The 12948-nt window shown below is 39.2% G+C and overlaps 1 protein-coding gene across 1 annotated transcript in view; it reads right to left on the bottom strand.

The window, feature by feature from the left end:
* LOC126092652 (dynein axonemal heavy chain 1-like) overlaps positions 1-12948 on the bottom strand; it is an 894951-nt gene that overhangs the window by 607518 nt on the left and 274485 nt on the right. Inside the window, exon 23 of the mRNA XM_049908374.1 lies at positions 5994-6104. Within this exon, the coding sequence (XP_049764331.1) occupies positions 5994-6104 (111 nt within the window). The remainder of the gene's footprint in view (positions 1-5993; positions 6105-12948) is intronic.

The raw sequence follows: 12948 nt of genomic DNA on the forward strand, positions 1-12948 counted from the left end.
GGGAGCATTAGGGAACGATTGACAAGAAGGGGGAAAAGAAATACAGAAGAAGAAGAATGGGTAGCTTTGAGAGATGAAGTAGTGAAAGCAGCAGAGGATCAAGTATCGTATTTACTCGAATCTAAGCCGCACTTTTTTTCCTGTTTTTGTAATCCAAAAAACCGCCTGCGGCTTAGAATCGAGTGCAAAGCAAGCGGAACTTCTGAAAAATGTTAGTAGGTGCCGCCACAACTAACTTCTGCTGTCGAATATATGTAGCACTACATAGGCATGCTTTGTACACACAAAGATAAATACTGGCGCCAAAACCTCTGCGTCAATAAATAAATTTAAAAAAAAGGTGGAAGACGAGCTTTTTCTCTCCGTCCCGAGTTTCGACGATTTTCATACATTATCCAACGAAGTAAATACAAATTCCATATTGTTCATCTTCAAATGTAGCAGAATTTCAACGTACTACGAAAATACGACTGGCAAGACTAGTTGAGATGTTTGTCAAAATGGCCAACTCTGCGTTCTGAATTTTTTCCTACCTGTAAGAAGAGATGGTTGCTAATAGGAACCTGATGAAATGTGAATCACATGCACTATTCTCTTCACCATAAGAATAATACGAATATAAACATTTTGCCATGTATTCTTTCGTGTTTGCTGCTATCTCATTTAAATCCTGTCTGCCTAATAAACTACGAAACTATAGAGCGAGACAACAGCAAACGCGGAAGAATATACGTATCGTGTCATGTTTATATTCGTATTATTTTTATGCCTAATAGTGATATAGTCAGAAATGAAGCACGGCAACTGACTAGATTTTAAATGTAAGATGACTAATTTCTGTGCAGAATTTGATGTACTAAAGAAGCGGCCGCAAAGATTTTCAAACGGAGAAAAATTTTCACCTAACTCTCGTTCAGAACATGTTCTATCATACGCAGTCTATTATTTGGTTCCTGTTGATCATTATCAAAGAAAGCAGCAGTGTAAGTAACAACAAATAGCAGTCTCTTGCCATTGTTTCGCTAATGAGACGATTCCTCTCTCTTTTTTTAAAATTGTAAGCGGCGGTAGCGCGCACAAAAGCAAGCCATGCCGCGAGCGGCGACAGGCCGTAAACACGCACTATCAGAATGCGACAAACAGTGCATGGCACAGTACAGTAATGCATTTTCAGCTTAGAGTGGCGTAAACACCTATAACAAAGAAAACGGCACTTATCAGATCAAAGAAAATAAGCAATCGATTCAAACCAGACGAAGCACGTGAAAAAGGAAGGGTACCCGTCTAAATACTGACGGAGCGCCTGACGCATAGCAATAGCTACCTGGTAAAGCTTAACTGCTAAGCTTACGACTCGAACCAAACTACTGTAGCTGTATCGTCATTCATTCGACCTAAATTGTGTCTCATATTACAATGGACCAACTTTGTTTCGATATGGAGGTGCGGCCTAAAACTTTTCTCTCCCCTTGAATTTCGAGTCTCAAATTTCAGGTGCGGCTTAGATTCGGGAATTTTTTTTTTCCCTTTATTTCGAGTCTCATTTTTCAGGTGCGGATTAGATTCGAGTGCGGCTTAGATTCGAGTAAATACGGTAGGTAAAAAGACAAGGGCTAGCAGAAATCCTTGGGTAACAGAAGAGATATTGAATTTAACTGATGAAAGGAGAAAAATGCAGTAAATGAAACAGGCAAAAAGGAATACAAACATCTCAAAAATGAGATTGACAGGAAGTGAAAAATGGTTAAGCAGGGATGGCTAGAGAACAAATGTAAGGATGTAGAGGCGGGTATCACTAACGGCAAGATAGATACTGCCTTCAGGAAAATTCAAGAGATCTTTGGAGAAAAAAGAACCACTTGCTTGAATATCAAGAGCTCAAATGGAAACCCAGTTCTAAGCAAAGAAGGGGAAGCAGAAAGGTGGAAGAAATATGTAGAGGGTCTATACAAGGGCGGTGTACTTGAGGACAATATTATAAAAATGGAAGAGGATGTAGATGAAGATGAAATGGGAGATATGATACTGCATGAAGAGTTTGACAGAGCACTGAAAGACCTAGTTGAAACAAGGCCCCCGGAGTAGACAACATTCCATTAGAACTACTGATAGCCTTGGGAGAGCCTGCCCTGACAACTCTCTACCATCTGCTAAGCAAGATGCATGTGACAGCTGAAATACCCTCAGACTTCAAGAAGAATATAATAATTCCAATCCCAAAGAAAGCAGGTGTTGACAGGTGTGAAAATTACTGTACTATCAGTTTAATAAGCCACACCTGCAAAATACTAACATGAATTCTTTACAGACGAATGGAAAAACTGGTAGAAACCAACCTCGGGGAAGATCAGTTTGGATTCTGTTGGAACACGTGAGGCAATACTGACCCTACGGCTTATCTTAGAAAATAGATTAAGGAAAGGCAAACCTACATTTCTAGCATTTGTAGACTTAAAGAAAGCTTTTAACAATGTTGACTCTTTCAAATGCTGAAGGTGGCAGGGGTAAAATACACGGAGCGAAAGGGTATTTACAATTTGTACAGAAACCAGATGCCAGTTATAAGAGTCGAGGGGCATGAAAGGAAAGTGGCGGTTGGGAAGGGAGTGAGACAGGGTTGTAGCCTCTCCCTGATGTTATTCCATCTGTATATTGAGCAAGCACTAAAGGAAACATAAGAAAAATTCAGAGTAGGGATTAAAATTCATTGAGAAGAAATAAAAACTGAGGTTCGCCAATGGAGTTGTAATTCTGTCAAAGAGAGCACAGGACCTGGACAGTGTCTTGAAAGGAGGATATAAGATGAACATCAACAAAAGCGAAACGAGGATAATGGAATGTAGTCGAATTAAATTGGGTGATGCTGAGGGAATTAAATAAGGAAATGAGACGCTTAAAGTAGTAAAGGAGTTTTGCTATTTGGGAGCAAAATAACTGATGATGGTCGAAGTAGAGAGGATATAAAATGTAGACTGGCAATGGCAAGGAAAGTGTTTCTGATGAAGAGAAATTTGTTAACATCGAGTATAGATTTAAGTGTCAGGAAGTCGTTTCTGAAAGTATTTGTATGGAGTGTAGCCATGTATGGAAGTGAAATGTGGATGATAAATAGTTTGGACAAGAAGAGAACAGAAGCTTTTGAAATGTGGTGCTACAGAAGAATGCTGAAGATTAGATGGGTAGATCACATAACTAATAAGGAGGTACTGAATAGAACTGGGGAGGAGAGAAATTTGTGGCACAACTTGACTAGAAGAAGGGATGGGTTGGTGGGACATATTCTGAGGCATCAAGGGATCACCAATTTAGTATTGGTGGGCAGCGTGGAGGGTAAAAATCGTAGAGGGAAACCAAGAGATGAATACACAAAGCACATTCAGGTACTGGGAGATGAAGAAGCTTGAACAGGATAGAGTAGCATGGAGAGCTGCATCAAACCAGTCTCTGGACTGAAGACCACAACAGCAACAATATTCATTAAAGCTATACACCAACAATTCAATAAAATTTATCCAAGAAAAAGGCTCCAATTGAAACGCAAGGCAGAAGGACTCAGCTATTGCACTGAAGACACCACCATGTGGAGCTCTCACACCAGGCTCAGTTGTTATAAGAAACTAGAAGCTACACCTATGTCTCTAAGATAAAACACATTTCCTCCTGGCCCAAATTTATACGACACTGATGCAGGTGAGCTATGACTTCTGTAAATGGATTTATATCCTTATTGTCTCTTAGAAAACCATATCAGATGTTTGGAGATACTCATTTTTTAGTGGTCAGGTTTTTCTGAAACAAGTAGAATGAGTGCTCCACATTGCTGTGTTTATGCCACAACAGGCAACTCCAGACACCTATTCTTTCAATTTCTGCACTTTTCTCAGATTTCACTGCAAAAACTTTCAATCTCATGATTAACTAGCTTTATAGCACTGCACTCATCTTTCCAAGAGCTTCTAAATACCATTACAAGTATATCATTCCATTTATTTGTTGCATTGTCTCACTTGATACAAGAGTTTAAGGAGCAGTAAACATTATACAAAATTATTTGCCTCCCTACATACCATTACTTGTACAGCCCTGGATGGAGAAGGCATAGTACACATTTTTCTCATGAGGAATGTGTCACACAGCTCCTGCAAATTCAGACCTGCTTATAGCATTGTCCACTATTTTGTCTGCCCAGTGAAGTTTTTTGCAACAGCTATTTCACTCCCCCCCCCCTCATTTTTTTATGATGGCAGGTTAAGTGAACAAAGTGTGGCTGAAATTTTGCTTTCTGCTATAACAATTCCACAGAAACTGTTGTCATATTGAAAATAGCATACAAAGAAGACACAATGGAAACCTCAACTATAAGAGTGTTTTTATCCTTTCAAAATGGTAACATATTGACTGACAGCAAACCACTTCGAATATGCACCAACTGCGTGAACAGAGGAAAATATTGGGAAAATTTGGAGACTTGAGCTTAAAGACCAATAACAAGCCATCGAACATACTGCAAACTTAACTAGATTGTTATGGAGCTAGGTTCAAAAAATTTTAACAGGAGTTTTGGCAACAAGAAAGGTAGCTGCCAAATTGATGCATTAGGGAGTTCTGATTCTACCAGCAAGAAGAGAGGACAATGGAAGCATGCTACACTTTGAAGCAACTCCCCCAGAATACTTTGCAAGACCATTACTATTGACAAGCCATGAGGCTAAGTTTATGATATTCCAAGACCATCATGCTCCAGATTGGATCACAGTGGTTTCAATATAAAAATATTAGTCACTGTTGTTACTAAGGCATGCCTGATATGAAGTTCTGCAAAGTCTTTTTCCAATTTTTTGGTCCACAGAGATCCAGTGGGTTTACCCTGGTTGACTACTTTGAAAATCTTGTAGGATAATCTATGGGGATCCATTCTGTACAGGTGGCAACTGAAAACTAGTTGTCATCTTCATCGATGAGGTTTTTCCTAGTGTTGGTAAAGTTCATGTCTCCCATCTGCTAGGACCCTTGGTTTTTTGCAGGAATTTCATTTCTTGTAACTAAGGATTCTTATTGGGGTCTACTTGCTTAGTGGTAGGTAGTCTGTTGCACAGAGGGCTGATGGTCTGACTACTGTATTATAGCGTGTTGATTTGGTATTCATTGGCACATATATTGAGATGTACATTTTTCTGCAGGCATAGTATGCCGTATCTAGTTTGATTTTCATTCGTTCACCAGGTACACTTTATTGATACCAGCTGAGATCCATTCTCCAACATACTTTACCATTTTGGGTCTCCTAGCGTAGAATTATGATGTAGATTCAAACAACAGAGGAATTACCGAAATTCCTCAGTTGTTTGTCATTCCAACACATCCATACAACCATAAGGGCTTACTTAATAGATCACTATTTCTTCTCAGTAGCAGCACTTTTAGAGCATGTGAAATACATTACTATTTTTAGAACATGTGAAATACATTAATTGAAATAAGATAGTTTAAAATTTGCTGCTGCAAGCCAAAAATAGTTTATTTACTACAGTATCACTTTTCTGTACTTTACATAAGAATAAGTGTGTGTGTGTGTGTGTGTGTGTGTGTGTGTGTGTGTGTGTGTGTTTGTGTGTGAGTGCGTGCGTGCACATCTATCCATGTTTGTGCACTTATTCACATACAATATTTATTAAACAGTGATTTATTCCACATGCTGTAAAGATGTTTATATGGAGAAATAAATAAATAATAAATAGTATAAGTACATAACAAAACTTCTAAAACTGTGTTAATTTGGAGTAAAGCAAGTGTAGTTTTAACAAGTGAACATTAACAGAACATGTGGGGTTCACAAACGACATGTTTAGTTTCTATTTTTATTACCTAATCATTTTTTTTAATGAAGCCATCCATGGGTTTCCTTTCACCACTTTCACAAAACTGACACAAAATGGAGGCTTTAGAAAGTATGCTACACCGAAAGAAAATATAATAGTTGGTTGCTTTCTTACCTGGAACAACTTCCATTTGCAGTACAAGACAAGACTTGCAGATGGCCTTTTCCATTTCTCCATAATCAATAGCTTGTTCTACCATTCGTGGGAACAAGTCTGAGACTATTCCTAAAGGACAGTTAATTAAAAATGTTCTCAGACATGTAATGAAAGTATGAGATCTAATACTGCATCAAAATACTGCATTTCTTGCTTGACATATATTTTTAGACAAACAATAGAAAAACTTTTAACCTATGAACTATTACAATTTTCTAAAAGTTGGATATATCTAAAGCAAATAGTACATAACTAAATGGTAAATAAATATATGTTTAAACCCTTTGGCTGCTGCAGATGAACTTGCTACATGGCATGTTGAGCACAAAGTAATTACCTGATCTGTCGTGACTAACTGCTCAGAATGGGTTGTGTTTCAACTGCAAAAAGGTGCAGACTTTTCCAAGCAGCTTGAGATCTCCTGTGCTTGTTACATTGCCCAACAATATTTCTAGTTCCTATGATATTTTATTATAACGGTTTAAGAGAGAACGATATGTTTTAATTACATATCCCAACAAAATTGAAAGACCATTTCGCTTTTTTAAATAGCAGTACCATTCTAAGAGTTCTAAATTGATGGCAAAATACCTGGCAGTTGGTTGGGCCTGAAGAAAATCATGTAGTGGCTTTATGAGATCACTGTCATTTGGTTTGTCTCTAGTGAGTGAGTTCCAAAGCATCCTTACACAAAGACCATCAGTAATCCTCAAGCAATGCTTCATTGAAATGGCCCTGATACCTCTGCAATGGAAACACCCTATGCACCCTTTCGCCATGCTCATTGCTGACATCTCCACAACTAGGAGAGAAAATGTCTCGGTGTGAGTGTAAAAAATAGATTTTAAAGGATATGTTGCATTCATGTCGATGGTACTTTTGCAGAAGTACTGGCAAGAAACGACTGCAGTTTTCATCTCTTTGGTTGCCTAAAAATTCGTGAATGTTTCCCAAGTTTGCTTTTCTTTCCCACCCAAAATCTGGTACACTGCAGGACCTATACAAATTGTCAAATTTGTGGCCCAACGAAAGTATCTTCCTCAACTGCTGTATCAATTAATGTAAGAAAAGTCTCTCTTTAAATACTTAAAGGCTTGCCCTTCTCCATTCGGCGACAACATTTTTCTTGCCAGTGTTAAAATTTTTTGCATGCCAGTCTGCTGAAATATAATTTGATTTCCTATCACTACTGTTCCACATAAATTCTAAAGAGTTGGCATTTAATTAACACCAAATTTTCCCCTTGAGTTGAGCATATTTGATCAAATCGAAAAGGACTGCCATATTGGTGTAAGTGTACATCTTGTAAACTGCATGGCCAACAGGAATAGAAGGAAGACAGTTGCCACTGTGACATAATACAGCTTCCAAGCTGTAGTCTTCACCATAGAAGTTCTTCCTGCTATTTCAATAAATCAGGGTCTTGAATGGCGTCACTCAATTCCGTTCGACTTAGTCCATGGGGTTTGTCTTTTTTTTCTTTTGTCAAATAAGACTCATGGGCTGTGGAAGGCTTGCTGGGTTCTTCTTCTTCCACTCTTCCAACACATTTTCCACTTCAGGCTCATCAGTTTGTGGTAGAAAGGAAAATTTAAACTATCTGAATGTGAAATAGGTCGAATAGTAGATGGAAAATTAAGAAATAGAACTGTTCCTCCTTTCTTCAGTGACAAATTTACCACATCTGTGGCGCCAAGCACAAATACCAGTTACCTGTATGATTTGTAGGCTCCTCCCAAATCATATGCACATGATTCTCATATTATAACTGAACAAGAGTTGCAACATATACAAATTGCCCATGATTTATTCTAGTCCCCTACATTCACAACAAAATAATACTGATAAGCTGCCCGCATCTCGTGGTCGTGCGGTAGCGTTCTCGCTTCCCACGCCCGGGTTCCTGGGTTCGATTCCCGGCGTAGTCAGGGATTTTCTCTGCCTCGTGATGGCTGGGTGTTGTGTGCTGTCCTTAGGTTAGTTAGGTTTAAGTAGTTCAAAGTTCTAGGGGACTGATGACCATAGATGTTAAGTCCCATAGTGCTCAGAGCCATTTGAACCATTTGAACTGATAAGCTGTCTTCACCATAGGTGTCTGAATGCATTTCTGTAAAAAAAAAAAAATGTTATTTCACCACCTATACAACAAAAATTATTCACTGAATTTACATCGTCTTTTGGCTTACAAATTATAGAGTGCAGCAATCAGTCATCCTTTTTTAGATTTTATTATGCAAATCCAGATTTCAGCTGGTAGCTAGCCATTCTCAACGCGCTATTTTCTATTCTCAATGCATGTAAGTCCCTGTTGTTTGGGTGTCAGTCACAGTTCTTTGAAGTATTCATATTTGTATTTGTTAATTAAATTTCTTGTGACTATACATCTACACATCATCACACTCTTCTTCCTAGAATACAATTTACTTAAAAAGCAACTGGAAAGTGCAGCACATAAAATGTAAGAGGAATGTATTCTTTTACTGGCTGTTTTCAGTTCTGTTTTATACATTTCTAAAAGTTCTCCAAGCAGAGACAGATAAAACACCACTATTAACACGTTTCATTCAGTTAAGCAGAGACAGATAAAACACCACTATTAACACGTTTCATTCAGTTACACTGAGCAGAAAGTATGAGAAATTAAAATACACAGGTTTAAAATATCAAGTATGAACTCTCTCTAACATTTCATAGCAGTATGCACTGACTCAGTAGCATGCCAGAGAGATCAATTGACTCACACGCAACTTTTAAACAACAAAAAACTGCATTTTATTCATTATTTCACCAATCACTCAGTCAGCACTTTGAATAAAAAGGCATATCTATGGGATTGTATGTGTATAGTTTGATTGGTAAGCAATGTACTACGTAACTGAAATTGGATTTCTCCTTCTTTCAGTTTCTCCTGCAGTTTTTCTCCCGTTGCTATAAACATGCAAATAGTTTGAGGTTTTGAAGCCTGAGAAATGAGTTTGGGCAAGAACATACCAGTTGTTGACGCAGCAGTTATCTGTCCATCCCAAATAAGGAACTATCAGTGTCAATACAACACTGTTACTTTTTCCTATACACGGTGTAAATGATTACTGTTTACAATGTACCATGGTGTTATAGGGGAAGTAGAGACAATTTGGTGTAGGACACTTGTGATCTATGAATGCAAATTGGCCAACATAATCAATTAAGCTACAATGCCTCTGCACCATGCAAGATTAAAAATACCCTACCACACTTTCTACATCTACATCTATACTCTGCAAAATACTGTGAAGAAGATGGCAAAGAGTACATCCTACTGTACTGGTTATTGGGTTTCTTCCCATTCCATTCACATAAGGAGAACAGGAAAAATGATTCTTACAATGCTTCTGTGTCTGCTATAATTAAACTAATCTTTTCCTAACAATCCCTATGAGAGTGATATATAGGGGGTTGTAGTATACCTCCAGTCACCATTTAAAGGCAGAATGCAAAGATTCTCGGATACTGCTACCAGTCACAAAATATGTTGACAACAAAGTTATTTATTTAGGAACGTGTTTTGAGGTGATACCTCATCATCAGACTATATTGGCAATACAAAAGCATTTAACATATGCATATACAGCTATTAAAGCTTCTTTACGTAACTGTTGTGGTCATCCTGCGGAGAGAAAGAGTAGTTCTTGAAAATTTGTAAGTGGGCTTTCTCAGGATAGTTTACACCTATATTCCATAGTTTGCCAGTTTAGTTTCTTCAGTATCTCTGTGACACTCTTCCACAGGCCAGACAAACCTGTAACCATTCGTGCTGCCTTTCTCTTTATATGTTCAATAACCCCTGTTAGTGTTATTTGGTATGGGTCCCACAAAATTCAACAATATTCTATAAAGGGTGACACAAATGATTTGTAAGCAGTCTCCTTTGTAGAATGTCTGCATTTCTACCAATAAAATGAAGTCTGCCGCCTGATTTACCCAAAACTGAGCCTATGTGATCATTCTATTACATTTCTCTACAAAGTTTTACACCCAGATATTTGTATGAGGTGACAGTGACTCACTTATAGTCATAGGATATTACTTTTTTTAAATGTTTGAAATGCACTCTTTTACATTTCTGAAATTTCAAACAAGTTCCCAATCTTTGCACTACTTTGAAATCTTAAAGTCTGGCTGAATGTTTATGCAGCTTCTTTCAGGGAGTACTCCATTATACACACATCAAAAAATTTTTTGCATCACTTCAGTTCCAAGAGTTCTGGAAACTGTACAGAAAATTGGAATAGAGATCAACATAAACATCATTTCCACCCTTTTTATTGCTCATGAAAACCACACATTGCATGTTGTACCACCATAAAGCGAGAACTTCAGAGGTGGTGGTCCAGATTGCTGTACACACTGGTACCTCTAATACCCAGTAACATGTCCTCTTGCACTGATGCATGCCTGTATTCATCGTGGCATACTATACAAGTTTATCAAGGCACTGTTGGTCCAGATTGTCCCACTCTCAACGGCGATTCCGTGTAGATCCCTCAGAGTGGTTGGTGGGTCACATCGTCCATAAACCAGGTTGTATACGTGGACGAGGAAAAAAAAATCCCGGATTTTTCCCAGATTTCCCTGTTAAAAATACACTTTATCCCGGATGAAAATACACTTTTTCCATGTTAAGTAACAGTATACTTTTCCTCGAAACGGTAACACTTATCAATCCTTTCAATGGTTGTGGTTTTATACACCGCCATAGAAATTCCTGGCACTTTAGAAAATGAAACTCAGGAAAAAACACGTTTTGGATCGATGTCTGATGTGCAGCAACAAGTACACTGCATATTTTCATATTACAGAAGCATAAATTCAAATTCCACCAAACACCGCATTTTACTTTCCGAAGGATTGAAATCGAGACTGCGATGCGTTTTTGTAAGCCAGTCATAGCTCATGTCAAGCGATCTCGCCAGCCAATGACAGCGGACATTCAGAGCATAGGACACGTGATGTAGTCAGCCAATAGCAACATCACTGTTCAGTAGCGTGAACACACAAATAGGAAAAGGTAATGGTTTAAATTACTATACAAAGTGCTGCTACAAGAAAAGAAAAGCTTTTACATACAACATTGGTCTCTAAGATTAATAAGCTGCAAGAGAAGCTAAGCTTTCACACATAATGTTGATCTATTTTGTGCGTGTTACACTTTAAGATACATCACAGTCTTCCTAAAGCCTTTGACACATTTTGCTGTTGGTGTGTGTGTGTGTGTGTGTGTGTGTGTGTGTGTGTGTGTGTGTGTGTGTGGTTTGAGGTTTTCGGGCGCTAAACAGCGTGGTCAGCAGCGCCCAAACGCATAGAAACAGGAACACATGCGGTGAAGGGACGAAGACGGACAGTGAACAAGGAGAATGGCTAAAAGACACAGACCTGACGCAGTTCCAAATCCTCACAGACAGAGGCAAAACAAGAGGAGAAGAAACGCACTAAAAAAGGAAAGGAAACACAAGGAAAAGAGAACAGAAATCGAAGTGAAACAAGTAGGTAATCATGACTGGCGGACCTCTTAACTAAAACCTAGGTGAGCCAGTCACCCAGCAGCACATTAAAATCCTCTCCCTAAAATCCGAGCCAACAAATTGGACAGGACACAAAACCGTAAGACCTTATCCACAGTCATTGCGTCGTCTTGCAAAATAGAGGGCAAATCTGGTGGCAAGGAAACCACCACCCTTTGGTCCAAGAATAAAGGACAGTCAAGTAAAATGTGGCGGACAGTAATCTGAACACCACAAGCACTGCAGATTAGGGGGTCCTCCCGCCGGAGTAAAAAACCATGCGTTACGGGATTGTGCCCAATGCGGAGGCGAGTGAGGAGAACCTCATTCCGCCTGCATGACTGGTAGGACGTATGCCATGGTCGCGTGGTGGCCTTGACCAAACACAGCTTATTTTCACCGACTGCCAGCCACTCCTTTTCCCATTGACGCATACACGAAAATGCAAAAGGGTGGTAACAGCATGGAGGGGATCGCACATTCAACAAGGTGAGGGAGGGAACATGCATCTTTGGCAGCCACATCCGCCAGTTCGTTTCCCCTAATACCCATGTGCCCCGGCACCCAGCAGAAAGAAACCTCCTTCCCCTGCCGTTGCAGGTGGAGTAGGGCATCATGGATGTTCTGGACGACCGTATCCGCTGGGTACAAGTGTTGCATGGTCTGAAGGGCACTCAGGGAGTCAGAACAAATGAGAAACTTAAGACTGTGAACACATATCATCTGCTCCAATGCCCGCAAGATTGCAAACAATTCGGCATCAAAAATGGTAAACTCTGCAGGAAGCCGTAACTTGATGACTCGATTAGGGAAAACAACAGCACAACCAACAGAGTCCCCCTGTTTAGAGCCATCCATAAATACTGGTACATTGTCAGGATGCTGGTTTAAAATATCGTAAAATAAGGGGGTAAAAACAAACGCAGGAGTGCAGCTCCTCTGGTACTCTGATGCTGTTGGTGGATGCTTGTATGAGACTGTGTTTTGTTGTTGTATATGATGCATTTAATTTGTAACTTGTGTTTTATTTTCGTTTTTTTCCCTCTAGTTCGTTTTTTATTGCTGCAGTATTATTCTGCAGTAGCAAGAAACGGTAATATTCTTTGTTAGAGTATTAGTTCATACCAGTCCAAGTTACAAAAATTTAACTAAAAACTAAAACAATGAAAAATTTCTGCCGGCCGCGGTGGCAGAGTGATTCTACGTGCTTCAGTCTGGAACCGCGCAACTGCTACAGTCGCAGGTTCGAATCCTGCCTCAGGCATGGATGTGTGTGATGTCCTAAGGTTAGTTAGGTTTAAGTAGTTCTAAGTTCTAGGGGACTGATGACCTCAGGTGTTAAGTCCCATAGCACTCAGAGCCATTTGAACCAT

The sequence above is a fragment of the Schistocerca cancellata genome, chromosome 7 (assembly GCF_023864275.1).
Source record: "Schistocerca cancellata isolate TAMUIC-IGC-003103 chromosome 7, iqSchCanc2.1, whole genome shotgun sequence".
Classification (NCBI taxonomy): Eukaryota; Metazoa; Arthropoda; class Insecta; order Orthoptera; family Acrididae; genus Schistocerca; species Schistocerca cancellata.